At 42.4% G+C, this 27752-nt stretch overlaps 1 protein-coding gene across 9 annotated transcripts in view; it reads left to right on the top strand.

Annotated features, from left to right (window-relative positions):
- Positions 1-27752, top strand: part of ZBTB40 (zinc finger and BTB domain containing 40) — a 78457-nt gene that overhangs the window by 21871 nt on the left and 28834 nt on the right. For 7 of the 9 annotated variants that reach the window (XR_009731838.1, XM_061393901.1, XM_061393885.1 and 4 more), the window contains exons 2-5: positions 4680-4771; positions 7739-7789; positions 19001-19761; positions 20216-20349. Coding sequence is in view for 8 of the 9 variants with exons in the window: in XM_061393901.1 (XP_061249885.1) it covers positions 19074-19761; positions 20216-20349 (822 nt within the window). In the remaining variant the exon portion in view is untranslated. The remainder of the gene's footprint in view (positions 1-4679; positions 4772-7738; positions 7790-19000; positions 19762-20215; positions 20350-27752) is intronic. The other 2 variants (XM_061393856.1, XM_061393878.1) reach the window with 2 other exon arrangements.

The raw sequence follows: 27752 nt of genomic DNA, 5'->3' as shown, positions 1-27752 counted from the left end.
TGGCTTTAGCTATCTTGCTGGGTTATTAGTTATTAAAGAGGGTAACATGTAAAACATGCTTAGAAGCATAGTAAGGTACTTTATTAGCAGCTCTTATTTGTGGTTATTTGATAAATAATATCCTTGTGAAATTTGGTAAAATATGAAAAGAGAGAGCAGGTACCATCAGAGCTAACTCTGTTCATGAGACATGCATTGGCAGTTTAGAGAACACGGTCTCCTGAGCTGACAGGCCAGTGGCTGTGGTGGGCTCACTAACCAGTTCCCCTCAGGGCGCTGCAAGTGTCCTTGTTAAGTAACCAAGAGTTGATAGCTATACTTCTTAATGGCCACTGAGCTCTTAGAAGGGAGAATAATCTGCAGAAGTGGTAGCTAAGTCTTGGCCTCCAGAGAGGCCTTCACATTATAGAGAAAAGAGCTATGTCTTGAGAATAGTTTTTCTGAAGAGACCTGGGCTCATTTATGCCCCTTGTTAGCTGTGTGGCCTTCAACAAGCCATTTGACACCCCTGAGCCTTAGTCTGCATCTGTAAAACAAAGATAAATGGAGTGTCGAGGTTCCCAGTAGACAGCAAGATCCTATCCCTGCTTGGTATGTACCATAGAGCTCACTCGACAGCCTCCCAAATCCCCGAAGGTGAATCTTAGGCCTGATTCAGCTGCTTTAGAATCTTCCATACAGTAAATCCCCTACACGCAAACCTTCAAGGTGCAAACTTTCAAAGATGCAAACGTATGCCCCTGTATGCCAGCTGTTGTACAGTACTACTGCACTTTTCAAGATACTGTACTGTGTGATTAAAATGTTTTATTTTTTGTGTTTGTTGTGTATTATTTGTATGAGAAGTATTATAAACCTGTTAGAGTACAGTTCTATTATAGCCAATTGTGTTAGTTGGGTACCTGGGCTAACTTTGTTGGACTTACAAATTGGACTTGTGAACATGCTCTTGGAATGGAACTCATTCAACTGTAGGGGACTTGCTGTACTGCAGTTCTTCAGAGCTGTTCCACATCCACACCCGGATCTCCCAGTAACCAGATTGTGCCTTAGGAAAGCACACAGGCCATTCAGGCATTGCCACAAAGCTGAAAGGTTGGAATAGTAGTAGACTAGCATTTGGGATGGATTGATGATGGTAGTGATGATAATATTAGAAACAGCAATGACAATATGTATAAAAAGATACTGTCATGAACCCAGGAGTGTCAAATATAAAATCTCCATCCTTTACACTATATATTGCTGCCTTTCAGGCCCTCAGTGTAAGAAGAGACCAAATGACAGCTGCTTTTGAACTCGAGAAATGTGGGCCTGCTAAAAGCTACAGTCACCCTTCTGTAACCTCACCAATCCTACTTGCGTTCTCAGAAATAATTGCTAGTGGTTTTCTTTTAACTTAGCTGATTCCTTAGATACCTTACATTTTAAATCGTCTTTTTGTGTGTAGCAAATGCCCCATTTCTTGTCTCTGAATGTGTGATCTTTGCTCTAATTATGTTGAGAGTGCCTGTTATTTCACCTGACTCTGGTTGTTTGTGAGATACTAAATAGCCATGGGGTTCAAGCTGACTTGGATCAAAGAGCAGCTCAGCCTCCCAGGACCTCAGTTTCCTCCATTAGAAAGGGGAGGGATTGAACTAAGGTCATTTGGGCGTGCAACAAGAGTACGTGAAAGATAAAGTAATGAACTTGTGTTTGCTGAAAGCAATAAATAGGGCTCTCCAAGGTCCCTTTCCAGCTCTCTGGTTCCAGCAGAGCCCAGAAATTGAGACAGAAATAAAGATTTTATTCTGGAGATGGGATTATCAATAGCAACAGTAAAAGCAGAACTTTAGGCAGATAAGGTTGCTTTGAGCCAGACCAGAGAGAGAGATCTCAGACCGTGAGAAAGGTGTTCCCCAAAGAGAGTGCAGAATGGTTAGGAGAACCAGAATATAGGACCTTGACCAAGTCTTAGAATGGCTTTTCTTTCTTGGGTATTGGGGATACAGAAATCCAGGCAGAGATGGGTCCAACTTGTGTTCCATGGAACTTTCTTTACTGTTAGACAATATATATAGCATCCGTGTTCTTCCTTCCCGTTGCTAGTCACTTTTCCCTCTTAGACCGTGCCGTCTGTCGCTGGAAAAGCTCTGCTTTAGTTGTGCTGTTTCTCTTTCAGAAGCTTCTCCCTCAGTGCAGGTTAAGTTCGCCTGCTCCTTTTCTGGCCTCCCTAGCCTAGGCAGTCTGGTGCTCCACATTTCCTCTTACATATGGAGACCCACCGCAGCTCGTGTCCTAATGACGACGAGTCCCTGGAGGCCTTTCCTGGGGGTGCAGTACCAGTTGCCTGTACGCACACATGATCCCAGAATATTCTCCGTCCCTTCTCACCCTTGCCTGGTGAAATTGTACTTAACTTGCATTTACCAACTCCAGGCCTTCCCTTTTCCTTTTCATTCACTGAGATCAATCTGTTTTTTTCCCCCTCTTCTCTCTTTCCCTCTTCTGTGTCTGGTGGATTGAGTCTTTTTAAGGTTTCCGTTTTCAGTCATTCCAGTTGAAATAAGCTGTCAACTTTATTATAAACTCCCTGTGGACAAGGACCTTGTTTTATATTTCACTTGGCTTCCACATGGCACCTAACAGTGGCCTGAGTAAATGGTAGGCAGTTGACCCATAAATAGTTGTTGGTTGACACGTGTATTGCTGGCTGAAGACCTACTGAGAAATAAGTGCAGTGAATTGGGGAATGGCATGTCCGGTTCCTGAGGCCACAGAAGAGTCTTCCCCTCCAGCAGTGGCAGCGGAGGCCTTGGTTTGAGCCTCACGAAGGACGTTGCCATCAGTTGTGGATTTCAGAACATCTACTTTAATTAAATGATGTGTATCGAGACTATAAGTCTTTAGTGTTATATTCTTTTTTTTTTTTTTTTTAGTGTTTGTTTAGTTGGCTGCACTGGGTCTTAGTTGCGGCATATGGGCTCTAATTTCCTGACCAGGGATTGAACCCATGGGCCCCTGCACTGAGAGACTGGCGTCTTAGCCGTGGGACCACCAGGGAACTCCCTTTAGTGTTGTATTCCTTCTTGTTCACTGAAGGGGTTCCATGTTTCTTACCAGCTCTAACTTGGCTCTCACTTGTGTTTTTTCAGTTGTCATTTTTTTTTTTTTTCCCTGTGTGTGTGACTGTTGTTTCTTTGTAACTTGAAGAATTCTCAAACTTTGAAATCCTTTTTTTGGAAGTAGACAGAATAAAAATTGAAATAAATAAATAAATATTCTTTGTGCTTCTTTTAGAAAGCTGGCCTAGTTTCTACTTTGTGTTGAATTCCCATTTGTGTTTTGGGTCATTATGCAGCACTTGGTTCAGTCAATTAAGTGTTTTCTTTCCAAGTATCTTCTATATCAGGAGTCTTTTCTTGAGGCTTTAGTATTGTTCCTTTGAGTAACATCCATCTCTCTGGTGCTTTTTTGTTGCTTAAGTGTTCTTCCCTTGGGACCTCTGACAATTTTCCAAAGCCCAGCAATTTCAGTAAGTACTTAATAACATACCCGAGGTTGCCTCTATACAGGGATCTATAAGACTTCACTCACACAGTTCAGCGTTCTGTGTTCCACTGTAGTTTCTTAACTCCGAAAAGCACACTTTGATGGCATTATATTTAGTGCTGTATTCTCTCCCCTCCATTTGACTTCCTTGCAAGCGGAGTCAGGAGGAAACAGTGAAATACATGTTAAAGGCTTTTACATTTTACTTGTGAGGTTGGCAGTATAGTTCAGCCTCTCCCTATATACACGTCAGTAGCCCCTAGTGTATCCCTGATGACTATATATAACATTATTTAATAACAGTATTCTGTACTTGAAAGTGATCTACAAAGATTATATAGTTTAATTGTTTATGTACAGATATGTACTTTAGCTGTCATGTCAGATGGGTAGTTTCAAAACTATTTAATGAGGAAAGTTCAGTCTGTCTTGCTAGTAATAACGCAGCTAACACATGTAGTCTTTACTGTGTGCTAGGCACTGTTTTAAGTGTAAACACACCCACACATTAATTCTCTGATAAGCAACGTATGCCTGTGTTTTTTTTTAAAGACTCCAATCAGAGAGTTTCTGCCTTAAGAAGGAAGTTTCATCTGCTTCTTCACTGTGATCACTAATACATTTGGGCTTATTTCTGCCATCGTAAGTTGCTGTCTGTTTACCACACTTGCTTTGCCATTCTTTCCCTCTTCTCTACTTGCCGTTGTGTCTAATCAGTCGTTTCGGTCGTGTCTGACTCTTCGAGACCCCATGGACTGTAGCCCACTGGGCTCCTCTGTCCATGGGATTCTCCAGGCAAGAATAATGGAGTGGGATGCCATTCCCTCCTCCAGGGGAATCTTCCCAACCCGGGGATCAAAACTGGGTCTCCTGCATTGCGGGGCGGATACTCTACCACTGAGCCACCAAGGAAGCCCACTTACTATTGTAGTAATCACATTTTCTTAATTCATTTTTACGTCTCTTATTTGCAAATATTTGTTCAGGTTTTATTCCCTTATTTCCTTACCTATTAACAGCCATCCTTCACTTAAGCCTAGGGCTAAAGTTAATCATTGTTTTTGTCATCCCCTTGGCCCTTAGAGAGTTCTAACTCTCATTCTTCTTCTCTGATCTTCCATGTTCTTACTGATTTTTCATTTCAGAGAGACTGTGGATTTTTGTGAATGTAGACCTTGGAGCCAGACTGCCTGAGTTTGGAGCCCAGATCTGCCACGTGCTAGTTGTGTGACCTTAGGTAAGTTATATAACCTCCCTGGGCTACAGTTTCTTACATATAAAATGAGGATGATAAAGAGTACCAACTTTACAGAGTTGTTGAAAAGACTAAATGAATTAACAGATGCAAAGCATTCAGAACAGCACCTGGCACATGAGAAGCATGTAGAAAGTGGTGGCTCCTGTGGTTGTCATTATTCTACTTCATTTTTAACCTCCCCTTCCCTATCTGTTTTTAAATAGCTGGTGTATTTTAGGTATGCCAACACATTTCTTAATTTCTTTTTTATTGAGATAGAATTAACACACAGTATCATGAATTCTACTTGAAGAGTTTTTGACCAATACCTACTCTTTAACCACCACCCAAAATAAGACATAGAACATTTCCATTCCCTGGGAAAGTTTCCTCGTGTCTCTTTCTGTTTAATTCCCTTCCCCCACACCAGCCCCACAACCTCTGCAGCTGCTCTCTGGTTTCTGTCACTGTCAATCAGTTTTGCCTCTATGTCTGTTTCCTATAGATTGGGTCATATATATGTACCCTTTTATGCCTGGCTTCTTTGATTTAACTTACTATTTTTAGGGTTTATCCATGTCATTACTTGTATCAGTGGTTAATTCTTTATTATAAGAAACCTCCACACAGTTCTTCAATGCAGTTGTAACATTTTTTACCTTCACCTGTAATGTATACGAGTTCTAGGCATTCCACATCCTCGCATATTCGGTGTTATCAGTCTTTCTGGTTTTAACTTTTAGCAGCTAAAGAATTGGAGAAGGAACCGGCAACCCACTCCAGTGTTCTTGCCTGGAGAATCCCAGGGATGGGGGAGCCTGGTGGGCTGCCGTCTATGGGGTCGCACAGAGTCGAACACGACTGGAGTGACTTAGCAGCTAAAGAATATGTTGAGCAGTTTCTTTGCTTCTTGGTGTTTTGTCTTAAATTCAGTACCTCCTTTCCCGTGCAGTATCCTTCTTACCGTAATTCTTTCTCTGAGCCTCTTACCTTTGAAGGTGATTTTAGTTCGATCTGTATATAGATACATGGTTAATTTTATTTTCCGTAATATTTGAAACTGTTAACTCCATTTTATTCTGATATCTGTTGTTATTAATGAGAAGTCTGTATCAGCCAACTTGTCACTCTCCTGTTAATAATCTTTTCTTTTGGTTTGCTTACAATTTCTTTTTCTCCGTGTTGTTGATATTTTCAAGTTTTTATTCTAAAGACTCACATCTGACTTTAATTCTTGAACAGTCTCAGGAATTACACATTCAGATCGCTTCTCCCACACGTTCCTCGGTATTCCTGCCAGGAACTTCTGTTTAGATGCATGTGACGCCTTCCTATTCACTTTCCATGTCCTTTAACCTCTTTCGTATTTCTGTTTTTTGGTTGTTGGATTTTTTTTTTTAACTTTGCTACCTTCTGAGTCATTTTCTCACACTTCTTTTCCTAATCAGTAATTTTCTCTTTCAGTTCAGTTCAGTCGCTCAGTCGTGGCTGATGCTTTGCGACCCCATGAATCGCAGCATACCAGGCCTCCCTGTCCATCACCAACTCCCGGAGTTCACCCAAACTCACGTCCATGGAGTCAGTGATGCCATCCAGCCATCTCATCCTCTGTCGTCCCCTTCTCCTCCTGCCCCCAATCCCCCCAGCATCAGGGTCTTTTCCAATGAGTCAACTCTTCGCATGAGGTGGCCAAAATACTGGAGTTTCAGCCTCAACATCAGTCCTTCCAAAAAACACCCAGGACTGATCTCCTTTAGGATGGACTGGTTGGATCTCCTTGCAGTCCAAGGGATTCTCAAGAGTCTTCTCCAACACCACAGTTCATAAGCATCAGTTCTTCAGTGCTAGGCTTTCTTCACAGTCCACCTTTCACATCCATACATGACTACTGGAAAAACCATAGCCTTGACTAGATGGACCTTTGTTGGCAAAGTAATGTCTCTGCTTTTGAATATGCTATCTAAGTTGGTCATAACTTTCCTTCCAAGGAGTAAGCGGCTTTTAATTTCATGGCTGCAGTCACCATCTGCAGTGATTTTGGAGCCCCCAAAAATAAAGTCTGACACTGTTTCCACTGTTTCCGCATCTATTTGCCATGAAGTGATGGGCCCAGATGCCATGATCTTCGTTTTCTGAATGTTGAGCTTTAAGCCAACTTTTTCACTCTCCTCTTTCACTTTCATCAAGAGGCTTTTTAGTTCCTCTTCTCTTTCTGCCATAAGGGTGGTGTCATCTGCATAGCTGAGGTTATTGATATTTCTAGTAATCTTGATTCCAGCTTGTGCTTCTTCCAGTCCAGCGTTTCTCATGATGTCCTCTGCATATAAGTTAAATAAGCAGGGTGACAATATACAGCCTTGACGTACTCCTTTTTCTATTTGGAACCAGTCTGTTGTTCCATGTCTAGTTCTAACCGTTGCTTCCAAACCTGCATATAGGTTTCTCAAGAGGCAGGTCAGGTGGTCTGGTATTTCCGTCTCTTTCAGAATTTTCCACAGTTGATTGTGATCCACACAGTCAAAGGCTTTGGCGTAGTCAATAAAGCAGAAATACACAGTCAAAGGCTTTGGCATAGTCAATAAAGCAGAAATAGATGTTTTTCTGGAACTCTCTTGCTTTTTCCATGATCTGGCAGATGTTGGCAATTTTCTGTTTAGCTTTATCTAATCTGTTTAATTCATTGATGGGTGAATTTCAGTGACTTAACTTCCGTTCCTAGAAGTTCTTTTGGTTCTTTTTCACATCTGCCTTTTCTTTTTTCATATTATCTTTTTCTTTCTTTATGACTTCCCTTCATTTTGCCTGTTTATTAAAACTAAACAGTTGATGGTGTTTCCATAGTGTTGTGTAGTTTTTAGGGTTTTCCGTTCTTGGGGTGCCGTTTGGGCTCTTTCTCGCATCTCACGTCTTTCCATATGGCAGTTCATTTCCTCATGTGACTTGTTGTTTTTACTGTTTGCCTTTTAGGGGTGTACAGAAATCCTCCTCATCTGTGACACTCTACATCTGTCTGTCTTGGTAAGGCTCTTCGTGTTTGATTTTTTTTCCCTCCCTAACCTCCAACCCCTACTCCCATTTCCCTCCCGTTTTCAGCAGCCCCTCTAATGTATTTGAAATAATGTCTTTGGCTGCAGTGCAACTTTATCTCATTTATTGTTTTGATTATGTGTTTTTGACTCACATACATGGTATTACGCTCTAGGTCTTGTTCTGTTTGTAATTTTTTCCACTCACCTGGGTATTTATTCTGTCTAATAGCTAGTTGTTTGCTTCTTTCTAATGCTGTCTATTGCGTAGTATATATTCTGCATGTGTGTGCATGCTCAGTCAGTCATGTCCGACTCTTTGTGGCCCATGGACTGTAGCCTGCCAGGCTCCTCTCTCTCCATGGAATTTTCCAGCCAAGCATACTGGAATGGATTGCCATTTCAGGGATCAAATTCAGGGATCCCAATTCAAGGATCAAATCTACATCTCTTATGTCTCCTGTGTTGGCAGGCAGGTTTTTTAGCACTAGCACCACCTGGAAATCCCATATATTCTACATATCTATCTGCATATCACTAAATTCTTTTAATGATTGACGTCTAAATTACCTCCTGTTTCCCTGCTACCAAAAACAATGGCTCAGTGGTCTTTCTGGCAATGTTTTCTTATGGACCTGTGAGAATTTTTGAAGAAAATGTATCCAGGGATATGATTCTTAGGGCACAGGGCATACATGCACAGTAAATTTCACTAAATATTAGCAGCAGTTTTTTCCAGAAGAGCTATATGAATTTATATACCACCAGTTTTACCCTGGGTTCAATTCTGTGTTCTACTATTTGTTACTGTAAGACCTTAGAGAAATTACTTACTGTCTCTGGACCTTAGTCTCCTCATTAGTAAGAGGGAATAATAATAGCATCTGCATCATTAGGTTGTTAAGAGGATAAAATGAGTTAATATATGTAAAGCATATTCCTGAATATAATAAGTAGTCCCTGAATGTATAATAAATATTACTGCCTTTACTGCTATTACAGCAACTACTATTACTTGTTAGCCAGTTAAGTAAGCTTCTCTTCTGAATTGCTCAGTTATATCATTTGGCCATCTTTCTCCCCATTGAATTTTTTTTACTCAAGGTTTCCAGGAATTTCTTGTATATTGTAGTAATTAATTCCTTGTTGTCTTTAAGCTTTGCGAACATCTCCTGGTTCTACCATTTGTCTCTTGTCTGTTCATCATGTCTATAGACGAGAGTTCTTTGACAAAAACCTTTAATATCAATATAGTCAAATTCATTTTTTTTTTAAAGCTTTTGGGGCAGTGTTTAAGAAGTTTCCCTACTCCTGCTTCAAAGATACCGTTTGATATCTTTTACTGTAGCTTTTATAAATCTACCTTTCACATTCAGGTCTTCCTCATATGGTTTGTCATCGTGAGCTCTTTTCTGTCTGTTTTTCTTTTTCCCTGTGTATATCTGTGCTCTGGGTTATGAAAGTATTTTGGTTTTTTTCTCCCACATGTCAAAGACCAGATTTTGTGTAAATTTCTCAGCTCAAGACTCTTGTGTGATACAGAATGTAAATTTGGATCCTTCACCCTTTCTGTCATAGGCCTACATTTTAGATTTCTTGTGAGTGCCTTTTCCACTATTCAAGACCAGATAATTAGCAACTTTTATTGCCGTTTCCCTGAGCCAGTGAGACTTTTCAGACTGCAAATCAAGGAGGAATAGGTATTTGAGGCTCTGGGCTTTGTGCAAGGGTCTCAGTTCCGACTCCCCTAAATTCCACCTGCCTGAAGCTGCATTTCCGACCTCCACGTGAGCGTTAGTGCTTTCTCCTCCAAGCCTGAGTTCTGATTTGGAGTTTAAAACCCTACGGGCCACCATGGTCTCAAATCCCCCTTACTGTTCCAGCTTTGATTTTGATGTTACTTTCATTTCAGGTGCCTGGGGATTTCCTTTTTTTTTTTTTTTTAAGTTTGACTATATATGTTAAAAGCATTTTTGTTATGTTTTATCTAGCGTTTCTGTGTGTGAAGTGGGAGGAAAAGGTCCATTTACATCAGCTCAGTGTGCCATTTGGCCAAAAGTCTTTCCTTAATTAGTATTCCTATTAATCTCAGTAAACTTTCAACTTTACCAACTCATATTCATTAAGTAACCTTTGATCACCCTTGAATTCATTCTGCCTTAACTATCCCCATTCTCCTTTTCTTGCTCAAGTTTATAACCATGTTTTTAGTGTCTACTGAAATAGACATAAATTGGTTCAATTTTTTAAACCCTGCTCAGTTCCTTTTTCTATTACAGTTATTTTATTATTTTCTTATCTAATTCAGTTGTTTACAAAAATATGAAATAACTGACCACAAAAATCCTGTAGTTCATGCTCGAAATACCTCCCTCTGGATCACTGGTGGCTCTCTGTATTTTTTAATCTAATGAAAGACTGACCAAAAATGACCAGAAGAATGACTTCCAAAGCACCATTTTAAATAACTTTTAGTTTATCCTAAAAATATAATCCTAGTAACTTGTTCTTTATTAATATGTTTGTTTAAACAGATTTATGTCTGTATTACTTTCGACGTATTATAATCCATAGAGCCTATTTCTTGCCTTAGGAAGAAAATCACATTCTCTTAATATCATTTGTTCTTTAGAAAAACCACATCATGTTTGGTAGTTTTTACTTTGTTTTATTTGCAAATCAAATTCTGTTTTGACTTTTTTTCTCAGATATTAAAATAATTTAAAGATTTTCAGAATTAGCTCCCTTTTTTTTTCTCTAAAGATAGCTCCTACTTTTGCCTGTTCTAAGTCTTACAAATTTTTTTTTTTTTTTTTTTCTGTTTTCCTCAAGAATCAGGAGATATTCCGGACCTATTCCTGCTGCTACTACTATTTCAGCAAGTCAGTTAGCTCCTATGCCACAGTTTATCTGTCTTTACAAAGTATGTGTTCCTGTAATACAGATGTTCAGACAAGCTGTACACAAGCAGTATGGCTAGATGTTCTCAAGATGCTCTTTGAATAAACTTTTTTAAAAAATTATATGAATTCATGAATGTTCTACAGTGTTAGATACAACATAAAGTTTGGGGTGATTAATACTGAAAAATTTACATTCCTAACTGGAAATTATTTTTTAAATAAAAGAGCTTTATTTTTTAGAGCAGTTTTTGGTTCACAGCAAAATTGAGAGTAAAGTACAGAGAGTTCCCAAATAACCCTGTCCCCACACAACTTCTCCCACTATCCTGAAACAGGGTGATGCATTTGTTACAATCAGTGAACCTACATGGATGCATGATTATTACCAGAAGTCCTTAGTTTGCATTCAGTTCAGTTGCTCAGTCGTGTCCGACTCTTTACAACCCCATGAATCACAGCACGCCAGGCCTCCCTGTCCATCACCAACTCCCAGAGTTCACTTAAGCTCACATCCATCGAGTCGGTGATGCCATCCAGCCATCTCATCCTCTGTTGTCCCCTTCTCCTCCTGCCCCCAATCCCTCCCAGCATCAGGGTCTTTTCCAATGAGTCAACTCTTCGCATGAGGTGGCCAGAGTACTGGAGTTTCAGCCTCAGCATCATTCCTTCCAAAGAACACCCAGGACTGATCTCCTTTAGAATGGACTGGTTGGATCTCCTTGCAGTCCAAGGGACTCTCAAGAGTCTTCTCCAACACCACAGTTCAAAAGCATCAATTCTTCAGTGCTCCGCTTTCTTCATAGTCCAACTCTCACATCCATACATGACCACTGGAAAAACCATCGCCTTGACTAGACGGACCTTTGTTGGCAAAGTAATGTCTCTGCTTTTGAATATGCTTTCTGGGTTGGTCATAACTTTCCTTTCAAGGAGTAAGCGTCTTTTAATTTCATGGCTGCAGTCACCATCTGCAGTGATTTTGGAGCCCCCAAAAATAAACTCTGACACTGTTTCCACTGTTTCCCCATCTATTTGCCATGAAGTGATGGGACCAGATGCCATGATTTTCGTTTTCTGAATGTTGAGCTTTAAGCCAACTTTTTCACTCTCCTCTTTCACTTTCATCAAGAGGCTTTTTAGTTCCTCTTCACTTTCTGCCATAACGGTGGTGTCATCTGCATAGCTGAGGTTATTGATATTTCTCCCGGCAATCTTGATTCCAGCTTGTGCTTCTTCCAGCCCAGCGTTTATTATGATGTCCTCTGCATATAAGTTAAATAAGCAGGGTGACAATATACAGCCTTGACGTACTCCTTTTCCTATTTGGAACCAGTCTGTTGTTACATATCCAGTTCTAACTGTTGCTTCCAGACCTGCATATAGGTTTTTCAAGAGGCAGGTCAGGTTGTCTGGTATTCCCGTCTCTTTCAGAATTTTCCACAGTTGATTGTGATCCACACAGTCAAAGGCTTTGGCATAGTCAATAAAGCAGAAATAGGTGTTTTTTTGGAACTCTCTTGCTTTTTCCATGATCCAGCAGATGTTGGCAATTTGATCTCTGGTTACTCTGCCTTTTCTAAAACCAGTTTGAACATCTGGAAGTTCATGGTTCACGTATTGCTGAAGCCTGGCTTGGAGAATTTTGAGTATTACTTTACTAGTGTGTTAGATGAGTGCAATTGTGTGGTAGTTTGAGCATTCTTTGGCATTGCCTTTGTTTGGGATTGGAATGAAAACTGACCTTTTCCAGTCCTGTGGCCACTGCTGAGTTTTCCAAATTTGCTGGCATATTGAGTGCAGCACTTTCACAGCATCATCTTTCAGGATTTGAAATAGCTCAGCTGGAATTCCATCACCCCCACTAGCTTTGTTCATAGTGATGCTTTCTAAGGCCCACTTGACTTCACATTCCAGGATGTCTGGCTCTAGGTGAGTGATCACACCATGGTGATTATCTTGGTCATGAAGATCTTTTTGTACAGTTCTTCTGTGTATTCTTGCCACCTCTTCTTAATATCTTCTGCTTCTGTTAGGTCCATACCATTTCTGTCCTTTATCGAGCCCATCTTTGCATGAAATGTTCCTTGGTATCTCTAATTTTCTTGAAGAGATCTCTAGTCTTTCTCATTCTGTTGTTTTCCTCTATTTCTTTGCATTGATCGCTGAGGAAGGGTTTCTTATCTCTCCTTGCTATTCTTTGGAAGTCTGCATTCAGATGCTTATCTTTCCTCCTTTGCTTTTTGCTTCTCTTCTGTGTTTTTTTTTTTTTTAGTTTTATTTTATTTTTAAACTTTACATAATTGTATTAGTTTTGCCAATTATCAAAATGAATCCTCCACAGGTATACATGTGTTCCCCATACTGAACCCTCCTCCCTCCCTCCCTCCCCATACCATCCCTCTGGGTCGTCCCAGTGCACTAGTCCCAAGCATCCAGTATCGTGCATCGAACCTGGACTGGCATCTCATTTCATACATGATATTTTACATGTTTCAATGCCATTCTCCCAAATCTTCCCACCCTCTCCCTCTCCCATAGAGTCCATAAGACTGTTCTATACATCAGTGTCTCTTTTGCTGTCTCGTACACAGGGTTATTGTTACCATCTTTCTAAATTCCATATATATGCGTTATTATACTGTATTGGTGTTTTTCCTTCTGGCTTACTTCACTCTGTATAATAGGCTCCAGTTTCATCCACCTCATTAGAACTGATTCAAATGTTTTCTTTTTAATGGCTGAGTAATACTCCATTGTGTATATGTACCATAGTTTTCTTATCCATTCATCTGCTCATGGACATCTAGGTTGCTTCCATGTCCTGGCTATTATAAACAGTGCTGTGATGAACATTGGGGTACACGTGCTTCTCTTCTTTTGACAGCTATTTGTAAGGCCTCACCAGACAGCCATTTTGGTTTTTTGCATTTCTTTTCCATGGGGATGGTCTTGATCCCTGTCTCCTGTGCATTAGGGTACAGTTTTGGTTTCATGCATTCTATGGATTTTGGCATGTGTCTGATATTTGAAGTCACCACAGTTCCATAGAGGATAGTTTCTCTGCCCTAAAGACCCTCCGTACTTCCCCCGTTTATCCCTCCCTGCTCCTAACCACTGGCAACCACTGATCTTCCGCGATCTCCATCATTTTACGTTTTCCAGAGTATTGTATGGTTGTATACATATAGTAGCCTTTTTCTGTTGGATTCTTTCACTTATGCATTTTAAGTTTCCTCCACGTCTTTCCATTGCTTGATAGCTCATTTCTCTTTGCACGGAATCATATTCCATTGTTGCGATGTACCACCGTTTATCCATTTACCTGATAAAAGATGTTTTGATTGCTTCCAAGTTTTGGCAATTACAAATAAAGCTGCCGTAAACATCTGCACGCAGGTGTTTGTGTGGACGTAAGTTTTCAGTTTGTTAAATACCAAGGAGCACAACTGTAGGATTGTATGATAAGAGTATGCTTAATTTTATAAGAAACTCCTAAAGCGTTTTACAAAGTGCTGTACCATTTTGTATTCTTGCCAGCAGTGAATAACGCTTCCTGTTGCCGTCCATCCTCACCTGCATTTGGTGTTGTCAGTGATCTGGGTTTTGGTGTTTCTAATAGGTTTTCTTTGCAATTCCCTTATAACATATGAAGTTAGACACCTTTTTATAGTCTTAGTTGCTATGTAGCTCTTTCTTGGTGGGATGTCTGTTAAGGTCTTTGATCTATTTTTTAATCAGGTTGGGTTTTGTTATTGTTGAGTTTTAAGAATTCTTTGTATGTTTTGGATAACAGCCTTTTAACAGATGTGTCTTTTGCAGATATTTTTTCCTAGACTGTTGCTCTGTGGCTTGTCTTCTCTTTCTCTTAACATAATCATTCACAGAGCAGAAGTGCTTTAAGTTTAATGAAATCCATCCTATCTGTTATTTCTTTCAGGGATCATGGCTTAGGAGGTATATCTAAAAAGTCATTGCCATACTTGAGTTCGTCTAGGTTTTCTGCTGTGCTATTTTCTGGGGGTTTTATAGTATCGTGTTTTTGCTTTTAAGTCTGTGATCCATTTTGAGTTAAATTTGTGAAGGCTATAAGGTCTGTGTCTATTTAATAGATTCTTCTTTTTTTTTTTCACATACGGATGTCCAGTTGTTCCAGCCACATTTGTTGCAAACGCTGTCTGTTTTCCATCACACTGTCTTTGCTCCATTGTCACAGAGCAGCTGGCTGTACTTTCGTGGGTCTCTCTGTTCTTGCGCTGGTCACACACCGTTTAGGTTGCTGTGGCTGAGGATTGAAGTTGGTACTGAGGGGTGTTAGTCCTCCTACTTTGTCCTTCTACCCTGACGTTGAGCTGGCTATTCTCGATCTTTTGCCTCTCCATATAAACTTTAGAATCCGTTTGTCAGTATCCACAAGATAACTTGATGAGATTTTGATTAGGATTGTTTTGAATTTATAGATCAAGTTAAGAAGAACTGAAATCTTGACACTGAGTCTTCCTGTCTGTGAACATGGAATATCTCTCCATTTACTCAGTTTTTCTCTGCTATCTTTCCTCAGAGTTTTGTAGTTTTTCTCATATACATGTTATATATATTTTGTTAGACTTATTCTTAAGTATTTCACTTTTTAAATTTTGCTTTTTGGGGGTGCAACTGAAATGGGAATGTTTTAGCTTCCAATTCCACTTATTCATTGCTGATGAGGAAAGCAATTAACTTTTATATTTATCTTGTATCCTGCAGTCTTGCTATTATTAGTATTTTTTGTCAGTTCCTTCAGATTTTCTATATATCCTCTCATCAGACAGTCATATCATCTGTGAACAGGCTGTTTTGTGCCTTCCTTCCCGTATGTATACCTTTACTCTCTCCTGGTATGGTGAGAATGATATTGAAAAGCGATGGTGAAATGAGACACCCCTGCCTTGTGACCATTCTTGGGTAGAAAGCTTTGACTGTAATCTATGTGCATCTTTAAGTGGGTTTCTTGTAGACAACGTGAGATGGGTCTTGTCTTTTGGTCCACTCTGACAGTCTGTTTTTCATCGGTGTGTTTAGAGCACTGAGGTGGTGAGGCGTGAGGAGGAGGAAGTGTGTTTTACAGACAGTCGGTCTCCGTCCTTTGGCGCCTGCGCCCCCGGCCTGTGAGCCTCCCCAGCGCTTTTACCCGCCCCTGCCACACCTTTGAGTGGTTCAGGATGACTGGAGTGGGCTGAAGTTGAAATTGGGTATTTCCCCTCCTCCAATTAGGTTAGACTCTGGTGAAATATTTTCTGATTCTACACCTTGTTGAGAAGAACAGAATGCTTTGTCATATTTTAGAATGGTTACTTTCTCCTTCCTCCTGCCAGAACAGAAGGGAATTTTTCTCCAGGATATGCTGTTAGAACTCAGTAGAACTCTTGGAGTTAACACTCACAAAATTATGACTCCACCCCTCTGGGGTTTTTAACTCTCAGGCTTGTCCACCCTGAGCCTCTAGCAGTTTGTCAACTTAAGCTCAATTTTCCTGTTCTGGTGCTGTTTCCCAGGGACTTGTGTTGGTGGCTTTCTCTCTGAGAAGCTGTGAGTCTCTGCCTGTCTCTCCAATTTTGGGGGCAGTGCTTTTGCCCCGTGACTTCACTTCTCTGACAGAGCTCAGAAGCGTTGTTGATTTTTCCATTTACCTTTTCACTTGTTGTCAGGGTAGAATGGTGACTTTTAATCTCCTTACATGCCAGACGAGAAACCTGGAAACCAGAAGTTGGAAATATTTTCATTTCTATTTGTCAATTTTAAATGTGGGAAACTATGGAAATAGTTGTAGAGTGATAAAGTAGTCATAATCCTTCTAACAAAGGCAACCGTTGTTATTTTGATAAATGTCTTTCCATCCTTTTTGTAGCTTTTAAAAAATTTATACAAGTGAGATTATATAGTTTTGCTATCATCATAACATCCTCAGACCCAAAACAGAAGTAGATGTCTCGTTCCCTAAACTCTTTCGTGTTATCTGGATCATTTCGGATAACTCACTCACCAAACCAGGAACCTGGGAATTGTCTCTGACTTCCCTCACATCTCTTCAGATACTAAGTCATGACGTTACACTTTCTAAATTATTTTTTGCTACCTCTCTCTCTCCCTTCTGTTACCACTTCTCCTGGTCAAAGCCCTCAATGACTTACCCCTGAACTTCTGCAGTAATAGAGCCTGACTCTAGCATTATCCCCTTCATATTCTGCACAAGTGTCGCTTGGATGGTATATTCCCAAATGCATATCTGACATGCGACTGTCCTAGTTAAAGTCCCTCAAAGCCGTCATTGACTCCTCACTGCCGTTAGGCTAAATCCAAGCCCCTGAGCGTGGTCTGTGTGCCTCTCTGCGGGCGGAGCCTTGGCCTGCCTCTCCAGATTCGTGTCCGGGCGCTCCCTGTCCCCTTCTTTATGTCCCACTATCACTGATCTCCTGTGCTCCCCCCTCCTAAACTCCTTCCTGCCACCGTGTGACGTGTTCTTATCTGTGCGCTTCCCGCGGGCTTCCCTGCTTGGAATGCCTCTTTCCCCTCATCAGTGCCTACTCATTTCTTAAGGCAGGTTAGCTGTTAGCTCCTCCGCAGAAACCTCACTTTGACTTTTGGATATCCCTGTTCCCCAAGCTGGGCTTCCAGGTACAAATCTCTATCGATAATTACATTTCCTCCCATTCATTTATTCATTCCACCAACTAACCAGCAGTGTTCGTGTTGGGCAGAATTTTAAGCACTGGGATACAGCAGACAATGAGGGGAACAAAGCTCGTCTTCTAACGGAGTTTATGTCCTAGTGAAGGGAGGTACATAATAAGTAAGTAATAAAAACGTGTCAGTAGCTATGATGAAAAATAGAATAAGAGGGACGGAATGTTCTGAGGTTGGAGAGGAGGCTACTGTTTAAAGAACATGGTCAGGGAAGGCCTCGTTGATCATGTGGCTTTGAGCAGAGCCCTAATGGCGGCGGGAGTGAGCCACACACACATGTGAAGAAACCTGCGCACAAGTGTGCTTCATGTGTTCCATGAGCAGCCCGTAAGGCCTGGGGCTTTCAGCACATGGGTGAGGGGGAACAGGGGGAAGATGAGTTCTAGAGCTAATGACAGCCAGAGTCAAATTCTGGCATTTGGCTTTTACTCTGAGATCAGGAACCACGGATTCTTTTGTACAAAGGGACGGTACCTGTCTGTGTCCTAAAAGATGACGCTGACTCCTGGGTTGAAGATAGAGAGAGTAGGGTAGAGAGAGGTAGGGCTCAGAAGGGGCAGAGGCATGGAGACCAGTTAGGACGTCGTTGCAGTAACCCGGATAAAAGGTGATGGTGACGTGGGCTGACCGAAGGAGAGCCAGGGGAAGTGGTGATTAGTGATTAGAGTTGGGATGTATTTTGAAGATAGAGCCAACAGGATTTATAAAGCCTTGGATAAGGGACATGAGAAAAGCAGGAGTCCAGAATGATTTCCAGGTTTTGTATCTGAACAACAAGAAGGGACAGAGTTGCTGTGAAGTGGGGGGAAGGTGGCAGGGGAGTTCGGATTTAAGTTTAAGAAGCTGATTGGGCCTCCAGTTGGAGGTGTTCAGTAGGTAGTTCCAAGTGTGCGTCTGGAGTTCAGAGGAAGGGTCTGAGCAAAAGATATAAATCTGAAAGCTCTGAGCATTTAGATGTTTCAAAGGTGTGGAATCAGATGAGAGAGAAGATAAGATGTGAGGTGACAGTCCTGGAGCAAAGAAAACTGTGGAGGCCAAAGAGGTGCAGAGGACCCTGCAGAGGAGCCAGAGTGCAGGCGCAAGCGAGAAATGCATCTTGGAGGGCGGGGAATGGTGACCTATGTCCAGTGCTCCAGGCAGGTCAGGGTTGTATTGTAGACCTGTTCATATGTGTTTGTCTCCTTCAGTTGGCTGAGAACTCGGGAGCAGACACATTTAGCAGTGTTGTTACTTACAGCTTTGAAATCAATGAGACATGGGCATGCCATTTAATGGCTATTTTTCCTTAGGCTGGTTCTCTCAGTCTCTTTGAGCTTCAGTCTCATCTGTGAAATGGGAAGGTTAGAGTATCTTGTAAGGATCAAATGAGATCGTCCAGATGGCACACAAGCAGACTCCCTTTCATGCAGTCAGACCCATGCCAGTTATCTTCATGATTAATTCAGTGCACCCACCCCTTGCTATTCAGCAGCATTTGCTGAATGAACCAGTGAATTGCATGTTCATTTTAATATTTCATTCAGGGCATTTCCCTGTGTGCTTGTGAAGCGTTAACATGGCATTTCTGGGGGTTCCTCTAGGACCGTGTGCTGACCCTCACCAAGCGTTTCTGGAAGAAGAGAGGAAGGGGAGTCCTCGGACAGAGCTGAAGTGATGGAGCTCCCCAACTACGGCCGGCAGCTGCTGCAGCAGCTCTACACGCTGTGCAAGGAGCAGCAGTTCTGTGACTGCACCATCTCCATCGGGACCATTTACTTCAGGGCCCACAAGCTGGTCCTGGCTGCTGCCAGCCTCCTGTTCAAAACCCTGCTGGACAACACAGACACCATCTCCATCGACGCATCTGTCGTGAGCCCCGAGGAGTTTGCCCTCTTGTTGGAAATGATGTACACAGGCAAACTGCCTGTGGGCAAGCACAACTTCTCCAAAATCATCTCCTTAGCCGACAGCCTACAGATGTTCGACGTGGCCGTTAGTTGCAAAAACCTTCTGGCCAGCCTCGTAAACTGCTCTGTCCAGGGTCAGGTGGTGAGGGACGTCTCCACACCATCAGAGCCGTCCAGGAAGGAGTCGGAGAAGCCTGAAACGGAAATCCTTTCCTCCGAGGGTGCTGGAGAGCATCATACTTCCCCGGAGGTCTCCACTCCCCCAGAGGGCCCCGTGAAAGTGGAGGTGAAGCACGGGGTCCATACGGCAGTGCAAGAGATGAGAGTGGATCCTCCTGCTGCCCAGGAGGTTCAGGGGCACACAGACACCCCGGGGTCTCATTCAGCTGAAGTTTGTCCCTCCGCCCCTGTTGTACAAACCTTTAGGGAGGCCAAGGAAGCAAGCACAGAACAAGGTAATGCTCACTTAATCGTTGTTTTGTAACCTGTCCTTCTATTACTGGACTCAGTGACCTTTATGAGTTTTTTTGTTTCATTGATAAACTTGTCAAAGACCACTGTTAGATTGGAAACCAAGATCCAATGCAATAATTGTACTAGGGCATTCGTCTTTTAAGCTCGTCTGTGGTTTTAAGCGTTGGAAGCCTGAAGGTGAACCACAAAGCAGAAAGCAGTATTGTATTGGAATGACCGTGTACTGGTTTTATTTTTACCCGTTATCTTAACTAGGATGAAGATGACACAGAGGAGGAAGCTGTGAGAAATGGTGTTTCTGCTGCTCATAGTTGATATGTTAGATACCATTTATAAATGCAGTGCATGACCTAAAAGTTCTCAGCTTACACTTGTAAAAATCATTTCAAGTAATCAGCCACTGATTTTTTAAATTTTGTTTTGTTTTCCATTCAGAGTATGAGGGGAAACATTACCAGCTGAATTTTCTTCTAGAAAATGAAAAAATCTTTTCAGATGCACTCTTGATTACCCAGGATGTTTTAAAAAGACTAGAAGAGTGTTCAGAAATTAAAGATGTGCAGAAGCAGGTAGGTACCATGAGTTTTATTTGTTAGCTGGTTTCATGTTCTCAGGATAGATCAGGTATCGGGGTCTCAATTTTTTTCAAACCTTAAGCTTTTTTTGGGTGGGGGGACATTTACCCCCTAAAAGGACAATCTTGCAAAAGTGCTAGGCAAGGTATTTTCAAAACAAAAACACGTTTTGATCACTAGGTGAATCCCCAGTTTTGAACCAGAATACTTAACTGAGGTTACCATTTCCTCCTGATTAATCAGGAATAAAATGAGGCAGAAGGCAGTCACAGATAACCCCAAATCATAGATCAAATAATAGAAACAAAAAACAAAATAACCATAAATACTGAAAACATGATACAAAAAGGATTTAATACAAACTTACATAGTAAATTGCATCCAGTTTTTAGGAATACAGTTGCTATTTTCAGACAATAATGGGGAACTTGTATTAAATACTTTACCCGTGCTATGCTTGGTACATATGTTAGTTATCTCATTTAATCCTCACAAAAATCATTGAAGTGGATACTATTTTATTATTTTATATCCCTGTTTTACGGATGAGAAGAAGTATCTCAAAGAAGTGATATAGCTTGGCCAAGGTTGCGGAGGTCATGAAACTAAACTCTGAGCAAGAAGTCAAACCTGAGCGTTCTGATGTTAGAGCTCTTCTCTTGCACTGAGTTATTGCCTCCCAACGGGGTAAAAATGATACGTGTATGTCAGGGTGTATAACTGTTCAGTGTTGTCTACAGAAAACTGGCAAATGCTTATCATCTCTGTTACTTGGTTGATGTTTTCTGTTTTTCTGTCATCTCAATGAGATGCGTCCCCACCAGTGGGCTCCCTCACTACCCAGCTCCTCACGCTTGACGGTGCAGGGCTGACCACACGGCCACTCTAGGACTCCCTCGCTTCCCCTTTCTCGTGGCCTCGCCTCTTATTCTGAGGGCTGCTGGCAGAGTGAGCGGGCGCTGCCCTGCAGGCTTGCTCATCTGACTGGCAGGTCCGGTGGGGAGGCCTCTGGTGCTGTAGGCAGTTTAATGGCTGTTAGTTACTGCTGGTGACTGAGTTGGTAAAGAATCCGCCTGCAGTGCAGGAGACCCCGCTTCGATCCCTGGATCGGGAGGATCCCCTGGAGAAGGAAATGGCAACCCACCCCAATATTCTTGCCTGGAAAATCCCATGGACAGAGGAACTTGGTGGGCTACCGTCCATGAGGTCGCAAGAGTCGAACATGACTTAGCAACTAAATCACCAGTTACTATTCATCCAAGCAATGCATGCCTTCTACTATTTAAATAGTTCCCTAATTCATAGCAAGTTACTTTTTATTTTATTGTTTAATTTTTAATTGGAGGATAGTTGCTGTACAGTGTTGTGTTGATTTCTACTGAAGAACCCAAATCGGCCGTAAGTATGTATGTTTGTGTGTATCCCCTTCATCTTGAGCCTCTCTCGCTCTGCCCCACAACAAGTTACTTTTTTGAACAAATAAATTCAAGGTCAAGTGTTTACCGCAACCATAGTTTACTGACAATTGGCTGTAAGTTGTTTTCTTGAGAGAGAAACTGTTTACAAGATGGCGTGGACCCTGATGGCTCTCCTAGGGAAGGTTTCAGACTGTAAATCCTGGCACTCTTGGCGCTGATTATGCAGAAGGACATGATGGTTTTATATTTTTGCACTTGGGTGTTTTCTTAACGGTCCAGTCCATCATGTCTGTCACTAGGTTGTTACCTCGCCAGCTTACAGACACCCGTCTTCGTTTTCTCTCTTACGACTTCCTGCCCACTTAACTTGGGCTGCAGAGGGGCATCGTCACTCCTTAGACCGGCAGTCCTCGGGTTACCGGTGTCACGTGTGTACTCACCCACACTGTGTCTGACGCGTTTTCTTCTCTTAACACTGGTACCTAAAAGTGTCTGGCACATAACAGGTGCTCAAAAAATATTTGCTGTATAAGGATTCATTCAGCATTTCCCCCCTTCTCCTTGCCCTAATCCTTTGATGGCAACAACAGTAATAGTACTTTGCAACAACACTGATTCTCCGTGGGTGATCTTTATAGGATTATGTTATTTCTTCCTCGGTTTTAGAGGTCAGAGTAAGAGCTCTACAAACACTTGGTGGCTACATTTAACACTGATTCTGTTTTATTCTATAATAAATTGTTCAGCTACAGAAAGAAAAAGGCAAAAATACTGTAAGAACATAAGATTAAATTAAACATAGAGTTGGAGGAGGAATTCCTTGGTGGACTTGCCGCTTCCACTGCAGGGGTCCCAGGTTCAGTCCTTGGTTGGGGAGCTAAGATCTGGCAAACTGTTTGGCAGGGCCAAAAAAATATGTGTATATATGTAGAGCGAGCAAGCAGGAGAGAGTTAGGAGTCCCTGCCTTGTGCATAGGCCCTGTATACTTCTTTCTCTCACTTTCCCTCACGCTCTCACTTTCTTTCAGACAGCTTGAGGTATGATTGACATATAGCAAACTGCACATATTTAAAGGTTGCAGTTTGCTAAGTTTCAAAACCTGAAATCATCATCACAGTCAAGATAGTGACCGTGTCCATCCCCCCCTAAAAATATTTTCACATCCCTTGGCAATCCATCCATCCTCCCCCTTTCCACTCGCCCTTCCCCAGGTGACGCTGGTCTGCTTTCTGTCTTGATGAATGTGCATCTTCTCGAGTAAATACATAAATGGAGTCCTACAGTCTGTGTTCCTTTTGGTTTGGCTTCTTGCATTCAGCATAACTATTTTGAGGTTCACCCAGATTGTTGCATATTCATTCCTTTTTATTGCTGAGCGGCGTTCCATTGTATGTATATACCATTTATTTATCCAGCTCTACTATTCACTAGCTCTGGAGTAGAAAATGGGACCCCACTCCAGTATTCTTGGCTGGAAATTTCCGTGGGCAGAGGAGCCTGGTGGACTATAGTCCGTGGGGCCGCAAAGAATTAGACAGGACTGAGTGACTGAGCATGCGCACACACACCCCCCATTTACTAGCCTTGTGACCTTCATCGGCTTACTTTCTATAAGTCTTAATTTCCTAATTTGTAAAATTTGGGAGAGTTATCACCTACATCATAGGGTCATTGTGAATTAATTAAGATTTATGTAAAACTCATACTAAGATGCCAGCCACATAGAAGGAGCCCAACAGGGGATGACTGCTGCTGTTTGCTGATACATTAACTCGGTGTTTTTGGACTCAGTCAGCCTTGAAACTCCTTTTTCACTTAATGCCTTATAATATCCTAGTACTGTGGTCACTTCCTTTGACACGAGATGGTTTACTGTTGATGTTTAAGCTTAATTTGCAAGTCATGCTTTCAAATGGGTGCCATTACCCTTGAAAGTAGTTTTCTGAACTGCCAGTGTAGTGTCTCACACAAAGCCATCAGTCTCTAGAGTAACAATTCAGTGTATATAAAAATGATCTTGTTAAAATGTACGCCTCCAGACCACATTTCCGGAGTCTGAATCTTACATTCTGGTAGAGCTTGGGAATCTCCATCTTGAATGAGTTCCCCGTGGATGGCTTTTTTGGTACCTCTAGACTACATTTGGAGAAGCATTGCTGGAGAAGTTAACGGCCTACAAAATTCTTAATGTGTGATGGCAGATGTCACAGCATCTATGCTGACAGCTCTCAGTGTTTTGAGGAGTTGCTGAATGCCCATTTTCCCAAGTGTTATTCTTTGCTTTCCTCTTGATTCAGCAAATATTTACTGAGCAACTGGTATGTGCCAGGCATTGAGCTGGTTGCTAAGGGGAAAAAAAAAAAAACATAAATAAGGCTGGATCCCTATCCTTATAGAATGTCTTGACAGCAAAGAAACCCTGGCACATAGGCACTCTACATTTCAGCTACAGTTTTAAAGGTTGTTTGGGGAGTTTGTTTGGTGGTGTTGTTTTATTTATACATTTCTAGCTCCCAGATAGCTTTGACTGTTTTTGGTAGTAGTGGTGGTTGTTTTTGGTTAATCATCATCACATTTAAAAAAAAAAAAAAATTAGCTTGGGCTTCCCTGGTGGCTCAGTGGTAAAGAATCCGCCTGCCAGTTCGGGGGACACAGGTTCGATCCTTGGTCCGGGAAGATCCCACATGCTGCAGAGCGTGTAACCCTGTACGCCGCACACTCGGTAGTGTGTGCTCCAGAGCCCAGGAGTTGCAACTCCTGAAGCCTGTGCACCCTAGAGCCCATGTTCCACAAGAGAAGTCACTGCAATGAGAAGCCCACACACCACAGCTGGAGAGTGGCCCCTGCTCGTCACAACTAGAGAAAAGCCCACTCAGCAGCAAAGAGCCAACACAGCCAAAAATAAATTAATAAAATTATATAAAAAGAGATAGCTCAATGTTAAAAATAATTTACACTTAGATGTGTAATTTTGAGGCCTCTTAAGGCTTATAGTGATATTCTGATTGAGATGGACTAGTCAGTTCCTTTTTTTTTCCCCTAAAAAACGGATATGAGATAGGCCGTTGGCCTGGATTGAGTTAAGGAGGACACATGAGCCAGTGTCCTGACTGTTTTATTTCCTGAGATGAGTGATGAAAGGTGGCAAAGCCATTGCCTGAGCAGCGATTGCAGCAACATGAGAAGAGGCTGGGGGCTTGAATTGTGTGAAACCAAAGCCACAACTGATTACAGAGAAATCTCTGGGGTGTTGGGATGGGACAGTGTCTTCCGCTTGTCTTCATCTCAGTGTAGTATCTCTGACCCATTAGAAAAAGCAGGTACTGACCTAAAGGGCTTTCTGGCTGAGCTGAGTAAAAGAAAAGTGTGAAAGTGTTAGTTGCCCAGTTGTGTCTGACGCTTTGCGACCTCAGGGACTGTAGCCCCCCAGGCTCCTCTGTCTATGGGATTTCCCAGGCAAGAATACTGGAGTGGTAGCTATTTCCTTCTCCAGGGGATCTTCCCAAACAAGGGATCAAACCTCCGTCTCCTGCAAGGCAGGCAGATTCTTTACCACCTGGAACCACCAGAAACTTATACTTTTTTTCAGCTTTTATGCTAAAACTTTTAATTTATTCCTAGCCATGGCCCTGCTTTTTAAATCATTGTGTATATAGCAAAGTGAGTCTGACTAGAATAAGGAGGTATCTCTTTCCACTATTGATTTCCTTGCTGTTTGATCTACTTTTCACCTAAAGTTCTAGAAAGACTTCCCAAACCAAAGGCCTGGTAGCATCCTTTTTTCCTTCACCTTTGTTTCAAAGGCAAATAACATTGAAGGCTCTTATGTGAACCTGATGTTTTCAACTGTGTCATGACCTCAAGGGTTTGTTAAGAAGTGCAGGTCTGTGTTTTGTGGGCTGTGCTCACTGACAAAGTAGGGTAACTTTCTTGAGAAGTGAAGGGGTAGGATTCACTTTACAGATCTATGAGAGATAAACAAGTTGGTTTTTCAAGTCTCTTCTAATTATCAAGTCTAAGATATGCAGCTATAGCTCAAAGGGCTGGTGGTCTTATGGGAAGGGAATTTCATTCAGTTGAACAAACATTTATTAAGCACCTATTGTATACTGGTCTCCGCACTAATCATTGAGACCAGGAGGAATGGTATAGATTGTCTGGAGGCTAACCAGTGTTCCATCTGATGTTGATTCTAAGAAGTCCAGTAAAATCCAGTGAAATGGATTTGGTTACACTCAAAGTCTGGAAGATGAACCTCACAAAAGAGGCGCCAGGAGCCGGCATTTCATCCTGGTATTCTGCTCACCAGCCATGCAACCTTGGGCCAGTTACTGTGCCTCTCTGACTCTCCTTTAGGTGGTCGTGGTAGCGCCTGCAGGGTCTGGCGTGGGGGGTGAAGTAGACGGCACATATGCACAGCGTCTGGGGTGGCGCTGAGCTGTCGTGGTCCGTCTCGTTGTCACCCTTGTCTGGCCCTCAGCGTTCAGGGAAGGTATGAGCAAACAAGAGTGTGGTGTGACCCAGACAAGTCCAAAGGCCGTAGGCGGGCAGTTGGGAAAATAAGTAAATGCCATTAAAAGATCTGAGTGTAAAGGAAAGATGGAGTCATTTTTTTCACAGACAACAGAGGGAAAGAAAACTGTTCCGTCTTGAAATATATTGACCCGTATTTCACTCATAGATAAAAGTACTTTGAGTATTTGTGTGACCATGAATTGGTACGAATTTATTGAAGTACTTTTAACTCTAAGAATCAAAGGGGTTCTAAATGTCTGGTTGAAGAATAAAAGTCTGTTTTGGTTCATTTCCCTAAAGTTCTGTTCCGTGATAGCAATCAGTGAGTTCCAGCCTGTTGCAATATGTGACACCCTTCTGTTTAGGCAGATTCCCTATTTCCAGAAAAGGGCTTACTCCGCTGTGGAGCCCCAGGCAGCCTAGGGCGCTGATGGAGCTAACAGTTAACTGTGCTGGCTCTGATGCAGGTCCGCAGTAGGTTCTGGAAGAAAGAGCAGGGCGCAGGGCCGTCCCGGCAGCTGACTGCTCACTCCTGGCCCTTTCATCAGCCCAGCCCTGCTTCTCTTCCCAGATGGCCACCCTGGTGTCACTGCTGAGCAATGAAGTTAACAAATGTTTTAATTTCACTGCTGAGCAGTTCGGCAGAGGAGGAGATGGCGGTGAGGATAATGAGCAGCACATCAGATCCCACCGTTGATGAAAGCTCCCCTCCCCACTGGCTCAAATGATAATGCAGACAAATTGGATACTGAGAGAGGCGGACCTGGGATATCCGGAGAGCTTTGGAGAACGAAAAGTGGCCTAGGATACAATGAGATAGCTGTAGGCTGTTATCAACTAAGTGCACAAGACGGTCAGAGGGAGGGAGGAAGGGAGGGAGGAAATGGAAAATAAAGAGGAAGAAGCAGGTTTAAAACTAAGGGTATGAGCAATCATGGGTCTTTAGGAGATACCTATTCCCATGGTCCTACGTTGAACGGATTTCTCTTAAATTTTAGCAGCTTTAAAGAACAGGCATCTATGCTCTCACGGTTTTTGGGGGTCAGAAATCCAGGCACAGTTCAGCTGAGTCCCTGGCTCAGTGTCCCTCACGGAGCTGCACTCAGGGTGTGAGCCTGGGCTGCAGACACGCCGAGGCTCAGCTGGGGACGTCTCTTCCTAAGCTCACTCATCTGTTTGTTGGCCAGGGACTGACTTCCTTGCCACGAGGGCCTCTCTCTTGGGCCCCTCCTAGCATGGCAGCTTGCATCCTCTAGAGCAAAGACGCTGAGAGAGTCCACACAGGGGTGAGATGGCAGCCACGGTGACCCAGCCTCACACTTGCCGGCCCGCTACCTGTCCCCTATTCTTTTTCTTAGAAGCGAGTCACGAGGCTCAGCCCAAGGGCGTGAAAACCTGGAGGCGGGCATGCTAGGAGCTGTTTCAGAGGCTGCCTGCCGCAGGTCCCTACTGCTGTCAAAGAA

The sequence above is a fragment of the Bos javanicus genome, chromosome 2 (genome assembly GCF_032452875.1).
Source record: "Bos javanicus breed banteng chromosome 2, ARS-OSU_banteng_1.0, whole genome shotgun sequence".
Classification (NCBI taxonomy): domain Eukaryota; kingdom Metazoa; phylum Chordata; class Mammalia; order Artiodactyla; family Bovidae; genus Bos; species Bos javanicus.
Note: the sequence above shows the minus strand (reverse complement) of the source record. Positions and strands in the feature narration are given on the sequence as shown.